The sequence below is a fragment of the Megascapheus bottae genome, chromosome 11 (genome assembly GCF_031878675.1).
Source record: "Megascapheus bottae isolate mThoBot1 chromosome 11, mThoBot2.hap1, whole genome shotgun sequence".
Lineage (NCBI taxonomy): Eukaryota > Metazoa > Chordata > Mammalia > Rodentia > Geomyidae > Megascapheus > Megascapheus bottae.
In genome coordinates, this window is record NC_143519.1 from 35,533,317 (window position 1) to 35,560,962 (window position 27,646).

General features: G+C 33.1%; 1 protein-coding gene across 1 annotated transcript in view; it reads right to left on the minus strand.

Annotated features, from left to right (window-relative positions):
* Window positions 1-27,646, minus strand: part of Pcdh17 (protocadherin 17) — a 92,774-nt gene that overhangs the window by 35,000 nt on the left and 30,128 nt on the right. Inside the window, exons 2-3 of the mRNA XM_090342067.1 lie at window positions 24,964-25,022; window positions 24,658-24,830 (exon numbers count right to left, since the gene is read on the minus strand). Of these exons, the coding sequence (XP_090198193.1) occupies window positions 24,658-24,830; window positions 24,964-25,022 (232 nt within the window). The remainder of the gene's footprint in view (window positions 1-24,657; window positions 24,831-24,963; window positions 25,023-27,646) is intronic.

Consider the following 27,646-nt stretch of genomic DNA (forward strand, 5'->3'; position numbering starts at 1 on the left):
GAAGTAATGCACCTTCTGTCTGGTGAATATAATGTAACCCTTCTTTTTTTTTTTTTTTTTTTTTTTTTTTTGGCCAGTCCTGGGCTTGAGCTCAGGGCCTGAGCACTGTCCTTAGACTTTCTCAAGGCTAGAGCTCTACCACTTCAGCCTCAGCACCACTTCAATCTTTTTTCTATGTATGTGGTACCTAGGAATCGAACCTGGATATTTGTGCATGCTAGGCAAGCACTCTACCACTAGGCCAAACTCCCGGCCCCATAATGTAACCCTTCTACCAATTACAATTACAATAAAAATATATGGAAAAAAACAATATTTGGTTCCAATTTTCTTCTCCATTAGTTAAATTTTAGTTTCCCTAAAAATTTACTATAAATCTTAATGTTAAAATATTTCTGTATTACAAAGGCTATAAGTTCAGATTTTTCCTGAAAAACTTACCATACTGTAAGTATTAAAAGCATTATTTTTACCTTCAAAAAGCTCACTATTTTGGGATAATAATCTCACTAAGTGCTATAAAAATGATTACAAGCAATAAATAAATGAAATTATTTCAAGTTAAAATAACTTGTTTAATTTTCTCTCTGTATTTTATTTCATTTAGTCATAGGATTTTATTAGAAATAATTAAATATTGGTCTCAATCATTTCACATTTGATTCCGGATAACACTTGATTAATAAGTTGGTGGTAATCATCTTAAGAATTATTAGTCTATTGGACTTCAAATAAGCAACAGTAGATGAAAAGTACTGGAGATATTTTTCAAATTATCTAATTTTTAACTCATATGCATATAACTAAAATGTATGTAAAATGCTCTTTGAAAATTTGATACTTCCTTTAAAACCACAGGAAACCATTTCAAAAGTTACACATTTGTATGTCAAATCAAGGTCATACACTATGGCAAGAGCAATGCAACTAATAAACATAGTATGGTTAGTGTATTTTTAAATTGTATGTGACTTAAAATAAAGAATACTGGATTATATCACACGTAATATGACACAATGAAGGCTTTGTATGGATCATGTCTTTCATCCTTTTCCCCATGTATGAAAATGTTGTTTTATTCAGAAGGCCTACTCTGTATATACAACCTATCAAAACACAAGATCTCTCACCTTTCCTATTGAAGTCCACTTATGTGATCTAATTAAATAAGATAACTTTATTTGTAATATGGTAAAAATATTAAGCTTTCTAAACTGCTGGATTTAAAAACTGACCTCATTAAGTGATATCTACATTCTAATTGGATAAAGGACCTTTTAACACAATTCTTTAAAATTTTCATTATTTTAAAATATTATAAAAGTTCTTAAAACTAATTTGCGAAAACACTTTTGCCCAGAAGCCAAAACTCAAATGATGAAATTATTTCATGAATATAACCATGATGCTCTTTTAAAATTAAAATAATTATTTTAATATATTATTTCTGAAATTGAGTTAAATATGATATGTAAAAATCTAACTGCTTTTTCTTAATATTTTCTTTTTGGACAATCGGCTGGTTTTATACAAAGAAAATTTAAATAACCTACATTTAATTTTCTTCTGGTTTTCAAGTTGTACTAATTTTTGTCAATCTTCAAAATAGTCTTAAAATTTGACATAGTAGGCTGGGAGTTTGGTCTAGTGGTAGAGTGCTTGCCTAGCATGCAGGAAGACCTGGTAAGTACCACATACATAGAAATAAGGTGGTGCTGAGGCTCAGGTGGTAGAGCTCTAGCCTTGAGAAAGTCCAAGAACAGTGCTCAGACCCTGAGCTCAAGCCCAGGACTGGAGGAAAAAAAAAAAAAACACACACACACACTAACTTTATTCCTAATTCCAAATTTAAAAATTATTATTATTGGGGCCGGGAGTTTGGCCTAGTGGTAGAGTGCTTGCCTAGCATGCACGAAGACCCGGGTTCGATTCCTCGGTACCACATACATAGAAAAAACCCAGAAGTGGTGCTGTGGCTCAAGTGGTAGGGCCCTCGCTTTGAGAAAATCCAGGGACAGTGCTCAGGCCCTGAGCCCAAGCCCAGGACTGGCAAAAAAAAAAAAAAAATTGTTATTATTATGAGAGGTATTTTCAACTGTGTTATCATTGGCAAATGTAATTAGCAAATCCCATTGTTAAAAAAGAATTATATAATATTATTTTCCTCTGCCCAAAGTAGAAGCATGACTCCACAGAGAAGATTGCCTTCTTTATTGATTTCTAAGTTAAGGGTATTTAGGGGAAAAAAAATTAATTTAGAAATCAGTAGATTTCTCAAGATATGAGATCAATAGTTTTAGCCCATGTATTTTAAATGACTTTTATATGTGGATATACAATGCACAACAAGTATGTGAATATATGAATAAAATATACAGAATTACAAAATTATGTTAGATGTTTTCTAAATATTACATATACTCAAAACTACTCATTGAAGTGATATATATTCAGACATAAAAAGATCTAAGAAAGCTTAATATAATCTTATTTCCATAAAAGTTAAATACTTTACAGTGAAAGGATATCATCTAAATTAATTCTTTCAAAATAACAACCTGCATATCTCCTTGGAATAAATTAAACTGAAATTATTATATTTTGTTTCTCATTTTCTATGTGATGCTACATAATCCATTTTCTCCCTTTTCCTTTCCTATATGATTCCTACTCAACCTCATTCTCTCAGCTGTTGTGGAACTTATGTATTATTTTAGTCAATATTCTAGAGAAGGGAGAACCACAAGTGGTTGTTCTTTCTTGTTGGAGCTCTCCTGAGAGAGCTATCTTCATGACTCTCCTTGTCATTTCCTAATAAGGACTCTTGTTTTGTTTACTTGTTTATAATACATTTGATTTTTTATAGCTGCTCCAGTAACACTTTATTGAGTAAGTGACTATGATTGTTCAGAAACATTTTTTTATTATTGATAATGTTTTTATCTGAATCATCAGTATCTGTAGGAAATTTGGAAAAATCACAAATACATTCTTCATAAAGAAGTCATAATTAATAGCAAGGTAGAACTAACTATGACCTCTTTAATGCCATGAAAATAGTAGAATTGGAATAGAGGTTTTCACATCATTCTTCTAATGGCAAACTTGTCTGCTTCCACATTCAGTCTTAGAAAAATTAGATATTAATTAGATCTTCCAAACTAAGCATAAAACATTTAAGATCCAGCCATGTTAGGAAAGTTCTTAGCCAGACATATGTGTGTGTGTGTGTGTGTGTGTGTGTGTGTGTGTGTGTGTGTGTGTGCGCGTGTATGTGTGTATTCATATATATATATATATACATATATATGTGCAACTAATAGTAAAGTTTATGAACATGAACACATGAAATATCAAAGAAAAATTTAAAAATTAAAATGATATGAAAGCTCCAGTCAAGTCTACAAAGGTACATTTATATCTAATTGAGATTGTATTTAACATATTTTGGATACTTCTTAATTGAACATTTTAAATCTCCACACAAAAATGCAAAAAGCCTCTTCTGAAATAGACATTGTTCCCCACCTCTAGTACTGAATTTCAGCTCTCTCCTTCTTAAGTCAACAATAGCATCTTAGATGTCACTTTTAAATTCAAATATTCCAACTTTTTTCTTTCTTTAAGGTTTCAGAAGAAATTTTTTATTCATGTTTAAGAGCATAGTTATATGAAAGGTACAAATGTAAATGAAGACAAAATAAAACTTGACTACAGAGAGTTTCACTTTACCAAATCAATTCAAAGTTTAAATGTATATATTTATACTTAGATGCATGACTCTATTTTAATCTATATTATCTGTAAAACATTCCTAACTCAATTTATCTGGTATGAGGGATATGGCTCATATGTGCACATAAGACCATGTTATTATTTAAAATGTCAAAACAAAAATAATTTCTAAAGTGACATTTTAGGTAAACAAGTATTCTTTAAAGATTTGAAATTAATTAATCATAGAATACTGCTGCAGGAAACTGTTACACTTTTACTTAGCATTAGTACTTTAATGAATCTTCTTTTATCCTACCTTACTTAACACCATTAGCATCTGAAATCTCTATGTTTAAAATTATACATTGCTTTCTATTTCAACTCTATTTTATTATATCATGAATTTCTTCTCTTAATCATTCAGATATTTTCCTTCTATGGATTTTGCATCCCAATAGTTCTCAAATACTGTTAATGACTTGTAAACATTCGCAAATCTATCTTTCTTCACATTAAACAATTCATTTCTGATCTTTGTCACTTTTTATAGGAACAACTGATTCAAACTTCAGCTTGATATCACCTTTACAATTTTTATTCAATCAGAGAAAATTTTTACCTAAATATATGTGTTAATTTCATGATATTGCTCCCTGCACAGTTTTGCTGTCATTCTACTGCTAATCCCAAATGCTTAAATTTTCAGGTTAAATCCAAATGCACAATTTGGACTGAATGTTTTTATTTTTTTCTGTCAATGGCAGAAATTTAATTCAATAAACTGCCTGTATATTAATTTTGATTTTATAGAAATACTGAGAAGATACTACAGAAAAACCTAAGTATTTCACACCTAGTTATTAACATCTTTACATTTGAATGACACCTTTTGAAATAACAAAAGATCATTAGGTTAAAAGGTGCAACAAGAAGTCAGGAATCAGGTTTATATTGAGAATGAATTTACCCCTTTGTGTTTTATAAAGTTCTTGCTACAAATAACTGTTAAATCACCAATTAAGAAAAGAAAGTATAACAACGGATGGCAATCACTAATACTTCAAATATTGATATAATTGTGTGTGTGTGTGTGCCAACCCTCCAGCTTGAATTTAGAGCCTCAGTGCTGTTCCTGAGCAATTTTGCTCAAAGCTCACATTTTACACTTGAATCACAGCGATACTTCCAGCTTTTGGTGTAGTTTATTATTAAAGATCCGAGTCTAACAATCTTTCCTTCCTGCCCACGCATAAAACACAAATCCTCAGTTCTCAGCCTCCCTGATTAGCTCAGATTATAGGTGTGAGCCACTAGAACCCAGACACTGATAGAATATTAACCAGGAAGATTTTTACCCTGTCCACTACTTTTAGCAGATAGTACAGTAATCATAATTATAAGACATTTATGGTATTATGGGAACATCTACATCTAGTCTCCACAAAATAAATTGCAAACAAATTATAAATGTATTAATACCACAATATTTATTCCCTTGAAGGTTATGATAAAGATTGATAGGATGACACACTACTGACACAGTTTAAATTTCAGAACGATATTGAATCAAAGCAAGTAAAAATCTGATTCCTTGTTAAAGTTATTCATGATGCAGATAAATCTCCTACAAGGTAGTATTAATGACTATATTGTATTATTAAGTGAATGTGAGTAGTTTAACATTGTTAAACTGACATCAGAGAAAAATTGGCTATCTCTGAAGGAAATAACAGCAAGTCACTCTAATAGATGACAGTAATAAATATATCAAGATTTCAAGTGAAATGGGTTATATAGGAACAAGCACACAGAAATTTTATATGCAAATTTATATTTGTAACTTCCAACTTCTAAGACTAGTTAATTATCTAACATTTATTCCTAAGTATTATAATATATACTCATAGCATAAAACAAATGACTTGTCCTTATGGCTTTATAAAAGTTTGTTATTCCCCTTCTTTTCAATATTCAATGTTTATGAGATGGTGATTAATAAAATATTATCATATGAAAACATCTAATTAAATTGATAACTAATGGTTTTCAATGATCTCATATTCAAATTAAGACAATACTTTGGATAAGTTTATGTGAAAATCCATTATTATATATTACTTTCACACATTGTAAATTTAAGGACAAATAATTTACAAGACGATAGTTTCCAGACACAATCATATTTGAGAAGTTAAAATGTTTTGATGGATGTAAGCTAAATACCATTTTCTAAAAATTAGAAACTTTTGCTATTCAAAGTTTAAAGATGAATATATATGATACAAGAAATTATGCATAGCTCGTGTGTGTGTGTGTGTGTGTGTGTGTGTGTGTGTATGTGAAAGAGAGGGCGTGAGTATAAAGATCATGTTCAATAATCATATATAACAAAATCCCACCTCAGAGAAGTTTTAGTAACTACTGAGGTTTTAGATAACCTGGTTTTTAAGTTTTTTCAATATATTACAGAAGGAAATGCAGGGCTGGTATTCTCAATAAAATGCAAGGGAGAAACCTGAAAACCTCTTTTATCACTTGTTTAAAATAGGCATTCTCTTTATACTACATGGCATCTCACATCACACCTGGAAGAGGTTTGCTTACCCCTTTTGTAGATACTTATAATAGTGAGTACTATTCTGCTATTTCTTTTCCTAGTAATATTTTATTATCCCTTTTGGCAAATCTTTCATTTCTCCCATTATTTTCACTACATCTTTATTGCTCTAGCTGGGCCTACCTGAATGGATGTGTTTTCAAATCAGTGTATGTGTATAGCTAAGTGTACGAGGATTTCACAAATAAACACATTCATCTGGCTATTTGAATCTGATTATTGCAAGGCAAATACGTTCTCTGGGTCCAGAAATAAAAAAAGGTCACTTCTGTGCCCTGTTTCAACAACAGTTTAGAACTGCATTTACTCACAAGATAAGCTTTCATTTTGCTGACTTGGGGTATGTATGTTTCATAGTGTCAATTTGATTCATTACTAGCCTGAATGCCCCAGATTTCTACTTTCCCTTCGCTGGCAATCAAGTATTAGTTGCAGATACTCAGAAGGTTACATATATTTGTCCATCTTTCCCATGTTACATATATTTGTCCATCTTTCCCATGTTACATATATTTGTCCATCTTTCCCATGATATCATACTATATTCTGAATACTTGCATATTTAAAAATTGATGTATTCACCTTTCATATTTCTTCTTGAGGCAGGATAGATAGATGAGGATATAAGCAGAATTACATTCTATTTTAACAATTATTAGAAGTGCTAGACTCTTGGGGCTGAGAATTTGGCCTCTGGTAGAGTGCTTGCCTAGCATGCACAAAGACCCGGGTTTGATTCCTTGGTACCACATACATAGAAAAAAGCCAGAAATGGTCCTGAAGCTCAAGTGATAGTAGAGCTGACCTTGATAAAGCACAAGTACAGCACTTAGGCCCTAAGCCCAAGCCCAGGACTGGCAAAAAAAAAAAATGCTAGACTCAGATATTAGAACCAGGGAATTAACTGAAAAGATATACTCAAACTCCCTACCTACCATATGTATTCCTAGATATTAAATTACAAATTAGGAGATGTGAAGGGGACATTTTATGTTTGTGTTCTTCTTGGAGAAAGGAGTTAAAACCTTTGTTCAGAAGGCTGCATTACTCATAAGTGGAAATGCCAACATGAAATCCTTCCATGTATAGCTAATATATGCTTAAAAGGTGTGTGTGTGTGTGTGTGTGTGTGTGTGTGTGTGTGTGTGTGTGTGTAATCTCTCTATGAAGTAAAGAGACAGTAAAAAGGGAAGATAGGTCTGGCAAAAGTCTTGAAGGTATTTGGTAAGTCTTATCCATTTCACTCAACCAGAACCATTATATAAGGATTAGTAGTTGCTAAGGATCCAAGTGTATTTCCCCATCTCAGAATGAAAAAGGCTACAGAGAGGAGCAACCACTGGGAATTTTTAACTCATTTCTTGTGTGTGGAGCGGGTGTTGTTTCTTTCTCTTCTTTCTGTTCTGCTAAAACTTCCACCTTGTAAAACTCTCCTGTCCCTAAGATAGCAAAATACTTCTCTCGAGTGGATCCCAGAGACCTATGATTTTTCTTGGAAACATGAGAGCAAAGGAAAGCTCTCATCCATCCTCTAGTGACAAATACCTCCTCACTTATCCTTATTTTATATACTGATTATCTGTAATAAAACAGTATTGTTAAAAAATACTTGGAGGTTATGAATAGGAAAAAAAGTAGCAACTATTTCTTGCTCTATCTAAGAGTGAAGTCTTTACGCTTCAATTATGTTCATTCCACTTTATTATGAAGCTACACTTGAATTTTATCTCACTCTCTCTTTCTCCCTCTCTTCCTCTTCCTTCCTTCTTTCAGAGTAGTTCTCTTTATTTAACCCAGATTTACCTCTAGCAATTCCCACCTGCTTTACCCTTTTGGGTTGGTTTAGAATTTTCTTATAGTTATTGCCACTATGAAATAAAACAACTAATGAAACTGCAAGAGATAACTGAACAGACGATTTTTTTTGCACACTTCAAATTAACTAAGAGTACCCCACATTGTATGTGTGACTTGTGACCTGAGCTATTGTCTTCCAGTTCCCTTACAATCATTTTAGGCAATGTTTTAAAAATGAAAAATCTTCCCCAAGTCTGAGCTCCTCATCCATCTTTACTAGTGGAAGACAGTGTGTATCACCCCTGCATACCTTTCTCAATCTTTTCCCCCAATTCTCCCTCTTTAATCTGAAGCCAATATATATACAGCTGAAGATAGTAGAAGATATACTGAAGTACCCACTTCCTATGACTGGCTGTCAGGGAGTAAATTTCCTCTCTCTGCCCTTTACTGTTTCTTGGTTTGACATATGGCTTATGAATGGCTATGTCCAATTTGAGTTTCCTGGGCTTTGGGCAAACTATCTGCAAATACGGTTTCAAAACTAGAACTACACATTCTAATCTGAAATTTTATCTTTGAAATATAAAATCAAAGTGACTTTAGGCTGATTAGTTCTTCTGTTCAGAAGGGAATTATCAATGCATATTACAAAACTATTGAAAATTATGTGAAAACTAGTAAAAAAAAGTATGTTACATAGTGCATCTTGAAGAATTAGATTTCTGAAGTTTAAAAATTACATCATTTGCCTGATTAAGATACTTATCATTAACCAAGGACCTGGAGTTCAGTAAAATCTCTACATTCTACATTACAGTTCTTGATAAATCACTGGTTTGATTTATTTTCTTTTCATTTAACTAGTAGGTGTTTTTCTTTTCTTTTAAATCAAGATTTGAAAATAAACTGGAGTAAGAGAAAAAGCTCTTCCCATAGAAAACATGCAGACTAATGAAAGAGATATTTTAGTAAAAGAAGTTCCCAGTAGTGGAACTATTTACCTAGGGAAAAAAACAAACAATATTTCAGAAAGAAACAGGGGGAAAGAGACAGAAAGACAGGCAGGTAGCTAGAAGCAGAGGCTGAGGGAGAAGAAGAAGAAGAAGAAGATGAAGAAGAAGAAGAAGAAGAAGAAGAAGAAGAAGAAGAAGAAGAAGAAGAAGAAGAAGAAGAAGAAGAAAAGAAGAAGAAGAAGAAGGAGAAGAAGGAGAAGAAGGGGAAGAAGGGGAAGAAGGGGAAGAAGGGGAAGAAGGGGAAGAAGGGGAAGAAGGGGAAGAAGGGGAAGAAGGGGAAGAAGGGGAAGAAGGGGAAGAAGGAGAAGGAGAAGAAGAAGAAGAAGAAGAAGAAGAAGAAGAAGAAGAAGAAGAAGAAGAAGAAGAAGAAGAAGAAGAAGAAGAAGAAGAAGAGGAAGAGGAAGAGGAAGAGGAAGAGGAAGAGGAGGAAGAAGAGGAAGAAGAGGAAGAAGAGGAAGAAGAGGAAGAGGAAGGAGAAGAAGAAGGAGAGGAGGAAGAAGAAGAGGAGGAGGAGGAAGAGGAGGAGGAGGAGGAGGAGGAGGAGGAGGAGGAGGAGGAGGAGGAGGAGGAGGAGGAGGAGGAGATAATAATCCAGGCTATTTTAAAGTGAGCTAACAGGGTGACAAAAACAAAAACAAAAAGAAAACAAAACAACCCCCCCTGCAAACCAAACTTGTGTCAGCCAACTTTAAAGGTTTAATTTTTTTTATCTCAACTGCTTAGTATAGGCTACACAACGATTTTAGAGAAGTCAGATTATTTCATTTACATCCCAAGGAAATGACTATCTTGCTCAAATGGTTGGTGATTAGAAAACAGATCCCTAGATTCAAGTGAGGAAAGGACTAAAAAGGAAAGCTGTTTAGTGGGGGAAGGGAAGTACAGAACTAAGACTTTCAATGGAATTCCTAAGCAGTAAGGGAAGCTGGCTTCTCAGGGCTTGAGATGAAAAGGGCTGACCTATTTGGGATACAGAAAAAAAAAAGAAAAAAATAGTAGCTGAATAGAATTTAGTCACTATCTTTTGCACTGTTTTAATTATATAAAAGTTTTGAACAAGAACCTAGAGAACAGTAAAGTGTCTTTAGAATATTGATGGGCTATAATGCAACGTGTAGATTCTCAATAAAGCATAATTAAATTGGTTTGTATAACATAGATATTTGAATAGTCTATGATAGTCCTAAACATACAACTATTGATAAAATTTAATAAACTCCAGGATTCTAAGACAAAATTGACTTTATTACTCCAAATTAATGACAGTGCTTATTTTAGAAAATTTTAAAAGTCCTAATTAGCTGCAGAGACAGCATCTACATTTAGAATTGTCCGTTTCTACCAGTAATTATAAATTAGTATGCTAGACCTCACCAAAGAAGAAATCAATGTATCTATGCAGTCTGTCTGTCTCTGTCTTTGTCTCTATCATTTTAAGATAGAGACAGATATAAGTTAACTAAAGAAAAAGATTTAATTCTGCATTAAAAAGTACCATTTCTTATTTTCTACTAAGAAATACTAGTACAATTGCCTTGCAAAGTCTTCTCTGCAGAAAATTTCTTTGAAGGCTATAAGTAAAAGGGACAAAAGTTAATTGTACCCTCTTTCACTAAGGAAATTTCAGTTCTCTACAGCTCCTGTTTTCATTTGTTGAAGCTGATAATGTCTCTATCTTCAGCTGGATGACTAATTTGTTTACAGGTTCCTGTGTAGTGACTGATGCATAGATTTCTAATAAGTGATTTTTTTTTCCTTTCAATTCCTAAAAACCACGCAGTCTTCCTTTGCTATCTGATTAAATATTCACAGTGTTTTCCATATATTTGCTATCTTTTAAATGTGAATTAAGATAAAGGTTTATGTGTCATTATTTATACAAAAGAAAAAAGAAGGAAAATTCAAGATGAAGGAGAGCTCTTTTGTCTCCAGTCTAAAAGGTAGAACTACAAGTCCCAGAACTTCCTTCCTGTCCACTTTCATCTGAGCTACTCTCTTTGCAATCACCTTGAATTACAGGAAAGAGGAAGATTCAGTGATAAACATCTTGAGAGGACAAAAAACTACTCTAGTGGTCCAGTTCATCTACTTATTATCTTAAAGAAGAGTTAAACACTCAAAGAAACCATTAAGTTCCAGTTCTTTTCCAGTAAAAAAGTGATAACTTCACAAGAATTCCTTCACTGATAAAGACTGAGTTAATGGGCTATATCTGAGATTTAGGACTGTTTTTGTTTTGTTTTGTTTTGTTTTTGACAGTCATGGACTTGAACTCTGGGCCTGGGCGCAGTCCCTGAGCTCTTCAGCTCAAGGCTATTGCCTTGAGCCACAGCCCTACTTTCGGTTTTTTGGTGGTTAATTGGAGATGAGAGTCACATGGGCTTTAGTACCCAGGTTTGGCTTTGAACAGCAATTCTCAGATCTCAGCCTCCTGAGCAGTTAAGATTACAGGTGTAAGCCACCGCTCCCGCTTTAGGCCTATTTTAATTGTACATATCTTTCTCACCCTCTGCTCTTGGTTTTCCCCCAATAATTTATGCGCAATCAGAAAGGACTGCTATTCCTGTTCATAATCTTTGATCTTTATGCCAAGTCCGGCTTATCCTGCTTGGAATAATTACAATAAAACATCTCCCGGGCCCAGCAACCATGAATTAGACCTCTGAGAGGTGAAAAATGATCAAAGTGGCCACAGAGCCTTCACTTCTATTCTTCTAATCTGTCTTTTAATTAAAGACTATGAAATAAAAGTCAGGTCAAATAACATTACTCAAAATCAAGATATAAATGATTTATAGAAAAAGATTTAAAATTCTTACTGTGCCAAAGGAAGATGAACCAGCTTAAATATTTGTTTCTGATATCTCCATTAGAAGCCTATCATAATAAACAAATTTCTACTTGTTTGCCATTTTTTATTAGGTTGTAGATTAATACATTTCTAGTTTTTTATTATGTTTTCATCTCCAGATATTCATCTTACCTTCAGTCTGGTAATATAATTCCACCCTCAAGACCTAGTTTCTCAAGACATTGTTTACAGATGTACCTAGTAGCACTCAGTTATGTATGTACATGCATATAGATTAGGAATTTACCTGCTATAACTGAGTGCAAGAAAGTTTGGTATCATCCAAGACAAGACACCTTGAAGATTAAAGTCATCTTCAAGAGCATTAAATTGTTATGAATTAAAGTATTTATATATGGATTGATACTCAAGATCATTCCCTGAGGAACAGAATGCAACTTCCTCAGGCAATATTTTTATTTTTTTTATATCTTTGCTTCCTTAAGACTCAGTCAAACAGGATAAAGTATTGCTCATGTAAATTATGAGGCTATCCTGTACTATTATCACCTTCTGAGTATTTCTACTTTCTCTTCAGTCTTAAACTATTGCTCTGTTGGATGTAAGGATCTTAAAGATCAACTATCAACATAAAGACTATTGTTTAATAACCTAGGAATTAGAATTGGAAACTAAATAACTCAAGAAAAAGACAAAACAATTTCATGGCTCATTATAAATTGTAAAGCCTAAAAAAAATACTGAGCAGATAAATCAATTTTCATAAAATATAAATTTTGTTTCAAAGTAAGCTTAGTATGAGATATGAAGGTTTATTTTTAGTCTTATAAAAATCTTAAATGTGTTATTCAAAATACTTCTATCTTGAGATTAAACCTTTGAATCTGCCAAGACTAGTTTATAGTGTCTCCAGGCAAATGTTAATCATGTTAAACCTATTACAGAGTGATGGATTAGCTCTTTTTTAATGTATGCATTTGAAGCAAAAGTTCAACTACATGATTTTATTGTGACTTCATCAGAAAATGGATAAAATAATTCCTCTTGATTGTAGATATTTTTCATTACTCTTGAATCATCATCCTTGTAATTTATTCTCAAGATATGAAGAAAGTAAAAGTCACAGTATACAACTGTACTACCAGTCTACATATTCCTTATTCCTAATTTAAAAGTAAAATTCAAAGTTAAAAGCTGACTTGAACTGGCAGTTTATGTATATTATTCATTTGGCTCATTTTGTGTGAAAATGCAGACTTTTCACTACAAAATTGTTAATTGGTTTTGGATACAGCAGCAAGGGGTTAGATTGTATCTATAAATTACCATATCATCTCTCTAAGATCTAAGAATTTCTTCTAGAAAACATCTCGTTCTAGGTATGGCAATAATATAGATCACAGCATCAGCTTAAAATTTTGTCAAAACTATTACTAAGAATAACAGAATTGATTTAAAATCTAGTGACCTACTCAGTTTGATATATCATCAAATCTTATTTCTTAGTTTTTCACAATTGTCAGATCAGTTTTTGACAAAATAGTGCCTCATGGCAGACCATTTTATGCTTTCCTTAGTTCTGTTTTTTCTCTTTCTCATTTCTGAGCATCATTTATATAGAAATTGCTCATACGATATAAGAGAATTCATGCAATGATGACCTTTGTTTAGTATTTTGTGGAGAAGATTTGGAACCATCTATTTATGAGCTCCTGGAAATTACAGGGTTTTTTTTCCTTTGTTATGTATCTATTATAATCTTTTCTACCTTTCTCTCTATTACCAGTTTATTATAGAGCTGGCATTCTCATTATTCTTCAGTGAATACCCTCTCTTTAGATGCAGCCTTCAACATTTCCTTCCAGCCTCAATATAGATATTATTCAGCTTTGATAATCAAATAATTTTCTTTCCTGCCTACTCTCTCCCAACTCCATCACCCTTTTCTTCCCTACTTGCTGTTCTTGAAAATCAGGGAATTTTGTATCTATAACTTGACCATACTTCTGTGATATCTCCTCATAGCAATTTTTTTCATTTTCATTACTTCATCATAATTTCAAGAGTAGTCTGCCCATTGTCAGACTACACAAACATTCTTTAGGAAGCATCACTTTCTTAGAATGCTCAGAAAACCTAATGTTTCTCCTTGGCTATTTTTTACTAAGGAGAGCATAAAGCCTTCTTTACTGATTATAATTCACTCTTCCTTTTTCTTGTTTGTTGTCAAACTATTTCTTATCCCTTAATACTATATGTAGTTATCACATCTGATTATTGTGTTTATACTGTTTGCTGAATTTCTCTTATCTCTTGAAATAAAACTCAATTAAATTGCATCTCAGATGAAGTATTTACTCAACAATTATATGTATTTTATCTCTCCTCTTTCAAGAGCTCAGGCTTCTCTACTGATCCCAAACGTATAACCCTATTTTCCACAATTTGTTAAATGTTTAACAGTCTATCTCCATTACTAGACCATAAGTTTCTCCAAATTATACTCCATGAGAGGGATCACTAGAGGCTTGAATCTTCATTGGCATGTAGGTTTCCATTTGCGCAAGCACATGTGTTTCTCAACTTGTACCACTTGGAACAGTGCCTGGAATCTAATAAATATCTGTTGAACAAACCTTCAGCATAGGAACTGAGAAAAGTCCCATATGCATAATGGACATTAAAAGAAAATTAGCTAAACATTCAAAACATCAACCCTGCTAGTGATGCCAGACCATAGTTGAGACTGTGTTTAGATCTAGTTTGTAAGCCATTAAATAAAGTTATATTAGCATAGCTTTATCTTACATGAAAATAGCATTATCCAGGTATAAGATCAATCGTACTTAGATGAAACTAAAATCTGAAGACTCTATACGTTAGCTAAAATTTTCCAGATGTTAAATTCACACAGAAGAAACTCATCTTGGTAGGTTGAATTATTTTTGAATTATTCTTATTCACAACTTTGAAATGTTGTGCTCTGCTAGGGATCTGTTTGGGTCCCTATTTCTTTTCTCTCAGTACTCAATACAAAATACAATATTCAATACAAAAATAATTTAACTTGATTCAAGCACAATGCAACAGCAATTAGTTCCAAATGTACGTGTGTTGATCTCTCTCATGCCAAGTGTATTGCCAGCTGCCTTTTTGATGCTTTTTTATGGATGCCTCAGACATTTCTAAATCAGTATGTTTGAATCAAAATTTCCTGTAGTATCTGCTTGCTGTTCTTACCATAATACTAAATTGAACCATTTTTTTCTCCATAACAAAAATCATATTCACAAGACACTGATTCTGTAAACTACCTCAACTTTTTTCTGAAGTTTCTGTCACAGACCAGAAGTTGTTTGGTTCGTCTCCTTTTATTAGCATTTCTAAGTTGTTACATTACACTTGATCCATCACTTTGTCATTTATATTATTAAAATATAATCACAATAATTTAGGGAAAGCTACCACATATGTGTTTGCAAATTGCAGCTTTTAGTTGTAGCTTTTTGTATACATATACATACATAAATATGGTATGCATTTATATATGCATATACATAATCAAAATCTTAACCAATGAATGAAATAATCCAAGTAGCATTTATTTATTTCAACATCAAATCCTTTATCCCTTTTAGAATTTTTTTTTTTTTTTGCCAGTTCTGGGCTTGAGCTCAGGGCCTGAGCACTGTCCTTGGACTTTCTCAAGGCTAGAGCTCTACCACTTGAGCCTCAGCACCACGTCTGGCTTTTTTCTATGTATGTGGTACCAAGGAATCGAACCCAGGTCTTCATGCATGCTAGGCAAGCACTCTACCACTAGGCCAAACTCCCGGTCCCCCCTTTTAGAATTCTTTAGTGCAAAATCAGTTTAAATCAAATATTAAGCAAGCTGTGATCATTGTCATATGTATAGTTTACAATAAGCTTTTTGTTTTGTTTTGCTGTTTTAGTCTTGTCCTTTTTTTTTCCTTCTATCATTTTTTTCCCTGAACTTCATTTTGCCTGAGATGATTCCCTAAATTTCCTAATTGTACCTCTGTCTACACAGGCATTTTTGGAAAAAGCACATCTCTTTATGAAAATTTGACCTACCTACCATATACCAGGTTTTGCATCACTGGGCTTGGAGCCACCTCCCCAGTCTCACATCTGCCATCCTTATTCTCCCTCGTCGCATCTCATCTGCTCCTTACAGTAACTTGCCACACATTGCCTGGTTTCATCTGAGCTTCTAAGTGTGTCCTGTCAAACTCTTTTCTCTAACTTACTTTTGCCAAGTGAGCAGAAGGTTCCACTCATCTGTCTCCCATTCCAGAAATCTCCAATCTCTTAAATTTGTCCTAATTTTTCATTTTTCATCACTCTACTATTTGTGTAGAATTTGTCTTGCTGCATTCAGGTCATAATTGATGCCAATGTCTTTTTAATTACAATGTGAGATCCTGGTGGATCTATTCCAGGCTTAAGCTTATTTTTCTTTCCATGGCACAGTCATTTATTAAAAGAATGTGTGAGTGAACAAATGAATACAAGAAAAAGGGGCCAGGAGTTTGGCCTAGTGGTAGAGTGCTTGCCTGGCATGCACGAAGACCAGGGCTCGATTCCTGGGTACTACATACATAGAAAAAAGCCAGAAGTGGTGCTGAGGCTCCAGTGGTAGAGCTCTAGCCTTGAGAAAGTCCAAGGACAGTGCTCAGGCCCTGAGCTCAAACCCAGGACTGGCAAAAAAAAAAAAGAAAAAAAAAAAAAGAAAATCTCTCCTGCCACCATGAATCCGGGCTCTAAAGTGTCAGAGACCAACACTTACAGATAGATACTCTGCATAGACTGAAGTGATACATACAATACTAATGCTTGGTGATCATTTACACAGTAAATATGATGGCTACATTTAGGATGATGTATTTTTGTAGTCTTTTGGGAACGTCTATTAAATCTATGCTATAGAACAAGGAATCCACCTCTCAAATGTGGAAATTTATGCCTTTAGAGTCATAAAGAAATAAAATGTGTCTCTTGGAGACATTAAACTCTCAAGCGTATGTTATAGGAAAGCCATAGGATGATGGAAAAAACTTAATGAGAGAATTATATTCGAGGAACATGTCTTACCTAGTCACTAACATGAAAACTATGGAATCACTCTTCCTATCTACAAAATAGAGGAGTTATTGTTTAAGCTTGCCTTTTATACTGTATTTTGTATTATGTCTTTAAAAAAATGGAAAGTTTCTAATATTAGCATATTGTATTGAAATAAAATAACAGAAAGTATCCAGGGTACATTTTAGACCTATTCAATTAATAAAATTATTGTCTTATATTTCTTAATTAACAAATGAGCTGAGAATTATTCAGAACTTTTATAGTTTATAGTCACATTTCTAATTTCCTAAGAGTATGCAAATATTAGTAAAGGATATTTTTCTCAAAAATTGTCAGATATAATTCTACAAAAAGTAAAATGTTCTTATTTCATTGGGATATTTAACCAGTATAACAATTTCAAGGCAGGGAAGCCTTGTGAGACTATGGAAACTAATGGTCTCACATTTCTAATCAAATTGTTTAAGAAAACTCTTTGCTGTGCTATATAAATGAATAGATTCCCCAAATTACACGGAATCTACAGTAAATCATTCAACACTTACCAAGAGATTTTACAATGAGCAACAAACGTGAGAGTGATAAAATCTCTATTTTCATGATGCCAGCTGCTGGATTTTAAAAACAGATGTTTGCACACGAGAACAAGACTTGTCATTGAAACTTCTAAAGTTATGTGGACTATGAGACTATAGTTTGATAAAAATAAACTGAAGTTGTTGCCAATTTAGTGAATATTTTATCCAAGAAAATGTAATGCCAGAAAAATTCCAAACCACACAAACAGAAAAGGCCAAAAGTGGTACTGTGGCTCATGTGGCAGAGTGGTTAACTTTGAACAAAATAGTCCAAGGACAGTGTCCAGGCCCTGAGCTCAATCCCCAGGACTGACAAAAATAAATAAATAAATAATCCTTAAGGTTGTTAGTTAATTCTAAAACTGGAATTAGTTATAGAAATCTACATTATTTGGTATTTCTATCACACTCAATTTTCCATGGATCTTTTTGAAAGTTAGACTTTCATCAAGGATTCCAGTTACAAATGCTTTCTACCTATAAAATAATATTAAATAAAAAGCCAAGAATTCTTTAACAGCAGAGAAAGGGAAAGGGGCCCATCAAGTAAAAAAAAATAGGTAACACAAAGTAATTAAATACAGTTGAATATTAGAAACAACTTCAATTGAACAAATATCCTAAACTGTAGCCACAGCAAAATAGTGTCATCAGTTTGACAACATTATTGGTGACTACCCTGGTACAAATTGTCAACATATCACAATGTGCACTTCTATTCACCTAGCTACAGACTTTAAGGAGTTTCTGTCAATTATCAGATATTAGAAAGACTGATTATTGTTAGAAAGCTGAGAACTTTTATCTGGAACTCACAGATATTACAGATGAGCTTTTAAGCTAATGCACATTTATTACTTTGAAATTAAAGGAGACTATTGAATTTTAGGAAATGTTTATTAAATATTTTGGGATGAAACAATTACTACTAACAATTAATCATTTACCAGGCTTCAGATGGTTAGCAATGGAAAGAAATCAAGTTGTGAATAATATTTTAATGCATAAACATTAAAAAGAGCCAAGTGCTAATGGCTCATACCTGTTATCCAAGAAAGTGAAGAAGTTGAGATCTGAGGATCTATGTAGAGTCAACCCATGGAAGACAATTCTGTCAGACTCTTATCTCCAGTTAACCAGCAAAAAGCTGGAAATAGAAGCATGGCAGAAGTGGTAGAAGTCAGCTTTGAAAGGCAAAGGTAAGCTAGATCTGAGGCCTCGAAGTCAAGCCCTCCAAAGAACAAAACAAATGAAAAACAACTTAGCTTCAAGTCGTTGCTATTTATTATAGAAATATAACTGTGGGCAAATGCAGCTGTAATACTCGTAAAAATTTGAAATTAGAACTAAGTAAACTGAGAGTATAGTAGGGGCAGAGAGAGATGAAGGAAACATGAAAGGGGGCATTGATCAAGATGTACTCATAAATTAAATGCTGAAACTCATTTGTGCAACTAGGTAATGAAAGTAAGAAAATAACACTATATATCTTGTACTGCATTTATTTACCTTAAAAGTCAAGTTTCTGATTCTAAAATAGGAAAGTAAAATTAAAGCCCATGCATTTGATCACTTTTCTGTGTTGTCCTGTCATCCATCCATCCATCCATTCAACATCCCTATACTTGACAAAGGATAAAGAAAACATGGAGGAAAATCTAATTCGCAGAAACTGTCACAGCCATACAATTACATTGAAGAACTAAGTGCATTTTTTGAGAATTTATGTTAGTATGCCAAAAATTTTTAAAATTATTTTTTTCTACTCGAGGCTTTTTTTAGCATCAAAACCTTAAATCTATCCACATCTGCAGCGTAGCCCTTCACACTTTCAATTAGCTGCTGAATTATATGTTTGCTAAAATAATAGGCAATACATTCTAGTGCTGTATATTTGAAATTCTTGAGCTGATGTAGCAAAAATCAGGAATAGAACAGAAAAGAATTAACTCCAGCAAAGTGGAGAGACAAATGACATTTGAACTAATAAAATAAATCCTCAAAAGCGCCCTAAGTCGTCTCTAAAGAAATCGTAACATTGACAAAGGTACAAGCTATTTGGGGATTGTTTTTCTTTTGTAAAAAGTTCAAACATTTTAATTGCAAGAGGAAATCTTATTTTGTAAGTTGAGATTATTGTGATAGGAATGAATCCAAATAAAATGACACAAAACTGTAAAATATAATATGCTACTTGATTTTCCCATTGAAATTGGCACAATGAAATGCTCCTGCTCTTAATGAGTGACAGTAAAAAACAGGATTGGTTCCTTTTATTTAGCTCTTAGGTTCTTTCTCATAAGATTTTTTTTCTATTTTTTAGCAGTCTTTGAAAATATTAAAAATAATGATTTAATATTTGAAGTCTGCCTGAGATAATTACTCACATATGGATGTCAACATCTGTCATCAGTAAAGAAAGATAACTGATTTACCAGAAAACTGGCACTTGAAAGGTGTGTAGGGGGTATGCTGAACACAGGGGAAGGAGGAAGAAAACTAAGGAGGTAAGTGGGGCTGATAGGGATGGGGGAGAAGGATCAAAATGCACTGTTCTCACAAACAGAGTTTTTGAATAGTAACTCCTATACAAATACTTACAGATAATAAAAATACAATCAAAAGAGAAAGGCACATGCATTGAATTATGTGAAACCTTGTGTGCCATGAAGCTTTCAAGTAAATGAGAATATATTCATTAACCACCAGTGGCCATGTTTTGTCAACCTTTTTTACATACATATGGGTATAATACTTGAATGAATAAATCATTGGTTGACAGGGAAGGGTTTTTTTTGTTGTTATTGTTGTTGTTGCTGCTGTTCTTGCTGTCTTCCTTTGTTTTGTCTTCTTTCTTACTCATTATTTTTTTATTTAAGATTTTTTATTGTAATTAATAGAAATGATCATTGCAGCATTATTTACCATAGCAACCTAGATGTCCCTCAGTTGATGAATGGATCAACAAGATGTGGTATTTGTATGCAATGGAATTCTATGCTGCTGTCAGAAAGAACAACATCGCCCCATTTGTTAGGAAATGGAAAGACTTAGGAAAAAATCATATTAACTGAAGTAAGCCAGACTCAAAGGAACTGAGGCTCAATGGTTTCCCTCATTTGTCATAATCAATAGAAACCTTGGGTTCTACTAGCAGAGATTTGCAATAGAGCAAAACCTTGATACATAAGGCCATATAGTATGATGCTAATTGAAAGGACCTCTAGGATATAGAAACAAAGCCATATAATGAATGATTGTTGTCCTTAAGGTACTATGTTATCTCTCAGCTCTTTTGCTGTCCCTTGGTTATCTCATACTGCTACAGTATCTCACTTTGTTATCTGATATATCGAATATATTTGTATTTGGTTATTTCTTACTCATTGTCAAATACTGCTTAACATTATTTTTTAAAAATGTACTCAATGCTTGCCTAGCATGCACGAAGGCCCAGGTTTGATTCCTAGGTACCACATACATAGAAAATAAGCCAGAAGTGGTGCTGTGGCTCAAGTGGTAGAGTTCTAGCATTGAGAAAACCCAAGGACCCAAGGACAGTGCTCAGGCCCTGCACTCAAGGACCAGGACTGGACAAAAAAAAATGTACTCAAGCCTGGTACTGGTGGCTTACCCCTGTAATCCTAGCTACTCAGGAGGCTGATATCTGAGGATTATATAGTTCAAAGCCAGCCCCAGCAGGAAGTGGGAGACTCTTGTCTCCAATTTACTGAAGCAATGAGAAATGAAGCTGGAGCTCAAGTGGCAGAGTGCTAACCTTGAACAAAAATGCTCAATGACAGTGACTAGATCCTGAGTTCAAGATTTAGGACTGGCATATGCACACACACACACACTCAAATCTTAGGTGTGAGTAAAACAATACTTACTGTAAATGTTTACAAAAGTTAAATTTTACCTATGTCTTAAGTACTGACCAATGTACGATAAAAATGAATTGTTAGTTGGTTAATCAGTGAATATGAGATGTTGTAATGGTTTTCCTATTTTGTTTTTATATGTAAACTGAAGTAGTTGTATGTTTGTTTACATGTAAACTGCTTATATGTTTATATATACTTTGTTTATATGTAAACTGAAGTAGGTGGTGGTAATTTTTTTCTTTTGCTTCTCTGTTCTTACTTTTCTTTTCTCTCTCTCTCTCTCTCTCTCTCTCTCTCTCTCTCTCTCTCTCTCTCTCTCTCTCTCCTCTCTCCCTCTTTCTCTCTTTCTGTTTCTTTCTTTTTTCTAGTAGTGAAATTTAAAGTCTTGTAACAGAAGTCTTGCATATAGCAAGATTTAGGATTAAGCCTAAAATTTGCCATACAAGCTAGTAAATTTTCTTAAGCTCTGCATTGTCCTATATTTAGATCTTTCAGGTTAAATAGCTAATGCTACTATGAAAGTTCACTATTTACAGTAAGCAGCAAGAGCTCCTCTCTGGATGTCACTAGGTAGACAGAAAGCATAGATAAATAGATAAATGAAAGACACAGAAAGATACAATAGATAATAGATATAGAAAAGAAATAGCCACATGGATAGAGAGATAACAGCTGAATGGTCTGAGAGATGTATACTGTTTGTACTTGGTATGAAAGGAGAGATAAGAAAGTGGATAGAGAAGAACACAGAGAAAAACAGAGAGAAACAGTGAGCTCTCCAACTCTGTCACCTAAGATTATTTGAATGCAGGATTCATTTTATTTTCGACATTGCTAAAAATGTCTACTTTTCCTTCTATACTCAATATTTATTGATGCAATAAAAGAATAAATTAAGGAAATATGATAATTAATAATTAACTTTATAATTTAAGTTTTAAGGTGAAATCAGTTTTTCTCTTAGCTAATGCATACATGATCTATGTCTTACCTTTGGATTAATAATACTTTTCCTGAACTTATTAGTAAGAAAATATATAAATGCTTTCAATGAGACATTTACATTGGCATTCTCATTTCTAACATTAGCAATTATTTCACAGATGATATTAACATATGTGTCAACCTTTGTTTTTGGACAAAAATGAAAATTACATTCCTAATACATTACTTTTAAAGATATAATTAATAAAATAGCTTTTTGTACTAACTTACATTTCGAGAAATAATAAAGGTGAATTCTCTTTTCATTAAATACATGGCTTTGTTTATGGATTAAAAAAGAATCAAAGTTAAACCCGGTTTGGTGGCTCACGCCAGTAATCCTAGATACTCGGGAGGCTGAGATATGAGGATCTGAGTTCAAAGACAGACTGGGCATGAAAGTCCAGGAGACTTTATCTCCAGATAAAGTCATTTCCAGAAAACTGGGAAGTGGTGCTGTGGCTCAAAGGGTAGGACAGTAGCCTTAAACTGAATTGCTCAGGGAGAGCACCGAGGCCCAGAGTTAAAAGAAAAAAAAAAAAAGAATTAAAGTTAATGTGAATAGTAAGGGTATTTTTTGTTGTTGTTTTTTGGGTTGATTCTCTTGTTATTAAAATTCCAGTGATGTGACAATACATGTAACCTTTCTATTTACTATTGATGAATAGTAGAATTATAATACTATTATGAAAACTACCTAATGAATGACTTTGTAAATCAAGCAAAAATTCAGGATGTATATTTACATACCAATACCCAACAGCCATCATATAATGTGTGCCTAAAACAGTTTTCATATTATAAACACATAGCGTCACCAGTCATCATGACCATATAATTCCTTTCAAATGAGGACATCAGAGTTGATAGGAATTGTGTGTATTGTTAGAATGGCTACCAGTAAAAATACATTTATAAATAGTATTGTATCATTATCTAGAAAGTTATTTGGCAAAAGATTACAAAAAGAAGTTAATAGTCAAATATATGTTGTTAAATAGACTTCTAAGGTTCACACTAAAAGTAAATCCAGCAAAATTGCATTGAGCGCATACATATTAATATATACATAAATGCTTGATGTGTCCATTTACTCCTATTTTGAATGTATGTAAATAATTATACTAGGCATATTAATATGTAAGTGTGAATGCATGTATAATTTTATTGAAATTATGTGATTAGAAAATTAAAAATTTCTCTACATAATGATTTATTTATGGCAGTACAGGCTGCATTCATAACAAAAATGTACATTATAGGAGTCATCAATCAATAATTGATGTTCAAGCCATGGTCATAATGTTTAAATGTAGTTTCTAATTTAAAAATGTAATAAGTATCCTTAATATTTTGAAGTTTATGAGCTCATCTAACTCACTTATAACTCTCACATTCGATATACAACATTTTTGCAGCAATTTTTCACTGTTTAAAATAGAACATAAAAAGTTATTCATAGTTTGTCTTATATGTACGAGCATCTTATTTACCTTGAAAGAATCCTTCTTGATTACTTTCATTGTGTTGGAAACATCAAAAGCATAAAAATTTTTTTTTTAAGCAATGCTGTTATTTCATTATCTGTATCACTGTAAGTTTATATTCATCTGTTGTCTACGAAGACATGGATGTAAATAAAAAGAAGCCAAAAGTGTGGCTTTTGAAAAAGTGTGACATTTGAAAAGCTATTTTGAAGGTAAGGAAAGATAAACTGACACTAGTAGTAAATATAAAAAGATCTCAATCAAGTTTCCATTTCACCTAAAATTTGAGTCCACTAATTTTAATATTATAAACTGACAATGTTCAAATCTAGCTAATCAATGCCAATAGTTCACCTGTGAGTAAAATCTAAAATAGCAATGGTTAGGAAATAGCCACAAAAGAAGTACATTCTAGTACCTAGCCAAGTTCTTCTTGAAAGATTTAAGGTCTTTCTCCATTGGCTCTCCTTTTTTCAGTTGCAATCATGATATTTCATATTTGCTTTTTATCTAAGGTAGTTGTGGGATTTTTTTCAGCTTCCTTGCTAAATTATCAACGTACAAATCTACCATGACACACTGCAACTGCAGAACTAATACGCTGATACTGATTGCTTAAGCTTTACACTTTGTAAGCACTGGAAGACTTCACTCACCTTGTTCAAGTGGTTGGCTTTTAGTTGAAGTAGTTTTCATCTTGAGTGCCTCCCTAACAGACATGTCACAGCAGGAGCCTTTGTTAGTGTCTTGGTCACTGTCAGCCTGATCACTGTCCCCGTGCCCACTGTCTCTCAGGCTGGCTCTTTCTGGGTCCTTAAACGTGGAGCTACTGAAATACATATAAAGAAAAAGAAGAGAGAGTGTTGTCTCTACCAGTTTAAAGCTGAAGCGTAGTCTCTTGCAAAGCAATTTTGACACAAATGCAAATAAGGAAGCTGAGAAAGTTATTTAATAGGCCTTACCTTTGAACAAACTGCTGCCTGCTGCCCATGTAATTGGGCTCTGCGGGAAAATTGTCTGTCTGTGAAAGAGAAGGAAAAAAATACGTATAGTTGTACACTGGACAAATCTCCTGCAGAGCAACAAGATTTCCTAGTGGAAAAATGATTAATAATTCAAAAATTCCCTTAATCTTCAGATTTGTTCATTTTAATTAAATTGGAAATTGCTGACATGTAATTATGTACTCAGAACAATTAAATGATTCCGGTCCACAAATTACCTGTTAAAGTAAACAATGAGTCTGTCATAACTGGCATTCTCTGATAGTACCAGGACAGATAACACTGTGTTGCTTCATTATGCAGAGATTAAGATCGAATATTTGTGGGAGGAGTGGGGTAATGACCTAATTTCTCCAAATTAAAAGTGTGAATTATTTAATAATACTTATTTTAAAGCATAATCACATCATTTCTGGATTCTACATATCCTTTTTCATAGAATCTCACTTCAAGTCATCTCCTCCCCAATTAAAAGACAAAAGGGTCTTTCCTTCAAATTTTGTTAGGAATGTGTCTAAATGTGTCACATACAGTTTATCTCACTTCTACCACATCCTCTCCTACAGCCCAATTATGTGATTCCTATCCAAACAATCCAATAGAAATGGGTACTACTTCTTGGTTCTAATAAAATAAATAAAATGCCAATAAGGAAAAAATATCACTTAAAACATGGAGAGTAAAGATATCAAGAAATCTTCTTGTTGTGGTTGTTGTTACTGCTTCCCGACTGTCCTGGAGGTCTGCCAAATAGAACTGAATTCTCCTTGTATCTTGGAACAGAGTCTTTTGGGAGAAAGAGACTGGATCTTTCATAGATCTGCCTATACTGTACATTCATACACGTTACTTCTTCTTGCAGCTGACTGAGTGACAATGCTGCTCCTGTTTTCTACAGCACTTCATATCACCCCATTATGCCCAGGAGCAGTGACGGGTTTAGTACAAGACCATCCAACACACAAGTATTGGGGACACAGAGGGCAGGCCATCCATGCACAGAAGACCCAAGGTAAGGTTGTCAGAGAGGGCAATATGTACTTTCTTTGCAAATGAGGCTAACTTAAAATAAGAATACTCTTCCTTTTTTACCCTTTCAATACAGTAATTTAACCTATTGGACTGTGAATTATTACTGGAAAATAGGCAAAAAAATTACTTGAAGTATTATATAAGTTTAATTGCTTATAAGACATTTGGCAACAGGGAAACTCTTCTCAAATTTCTTCTCAGTTATCATTTTATTTTTTTAAACCAAATGACCTTTATCAAATGGCATGCAAGAAGAATGTGAACAAGGTAGATTCATTTCTCATGCCTCACCATCTTGAATTCTACTGGAAGGCAAAGTTATTCTTACAAGTGGATACCTTTTTTCATTATGGCAACAAAATTAAGATACTTCATGGAAACTGGAAAATAGTACAACATGTTAGTGAGATAATCCTATTGCCAACTAACTGTTATACCAGTAGAATTAATAGTGTTAACCAACATAGGTGCTAAAAATGTTTGCAAAGAAATTTTCCAATTGAAAGTAAGATTACTTGGAGTTGGTCAAAAACAGATACCCAAATCATTATTGCTGTCCATTAAAAGCTAAACCTGAGTACTTCAAGAAAACAGAATCTTGGTTTAAAAGGAGATATTACACTGTGAAAAGAATTTAGAGGACTTAGAAAGAAATATAGGTGCTATTCTAATTAGTCTTGTGGTTTTATAAATGTTTTTAATTAAGTAGAATCTCAGAGGATATGAATCTCTATCCATTTAGACAGAGGAAGAAAGACTAAAGAAACTTCTCTTGTTCTGAGAAGGAGAGCCTTTAAAAATGCTTGCAAATTTTCAAACATCTCATGAAATATAAATAAGAAAATTCATTTCCCATTGAGTGAAAAAGTTAGATTATGTGTGTGTATATGTTAATAAATATAAATGTATCAGACACTGGGTAGTATCTAGCTACAAAATGTGATTTTATTTATAACAAAATGAGAAGAAAGAGAATGAGTGACTTAGTAGGAAAAGAGAGAAGAATAAAAGCAGAGAGAAAAACAAAAGATAATGGGAAAAGGGGAGAGGAGGGAGAAAGAAGGATAGAGGAAGGTGAGAAGAAATTTAGAAGATAGACCATTTAGATTACAATCATGGAATCACAATGCATAACTTTTAACTTAACAAGCTTATAAGTATCAGAGTATCAGAAGTTTATAATGATGTCTGTACTCAGAGAATAGATAAAAGTGTGAAAAAGTGTGTATCTGCAAAATTAGCATAACAAAATAGCAATTGAGCCTAAAACAAAATTACAACTAAAAGCCACTGGTTAAATACAGACTATCACTTTCATAATCGAGGCTTCAAGGGAGTTGGTGTAATCATTTAAAATAATCTGAATATAAAATAACAGTATTTGCATAAAAACAATAATTTAGAAGAAAACTTATGTATCTCAGAATAACAATTTAGAAGTCAAGAAGATTTAAATCGTTTTATAGCACTTTAAATGTTTAGTGTTTGCTTATACATCTTAAGTCTTGGAAAAAGGTAAAATATGACTATTTAGCTCTTAGCAGTATAATTTCATGCCTGTATTAATAAATCTTGAAAGCATCCTTTTCCAGAAAAAAAATTAAAAACA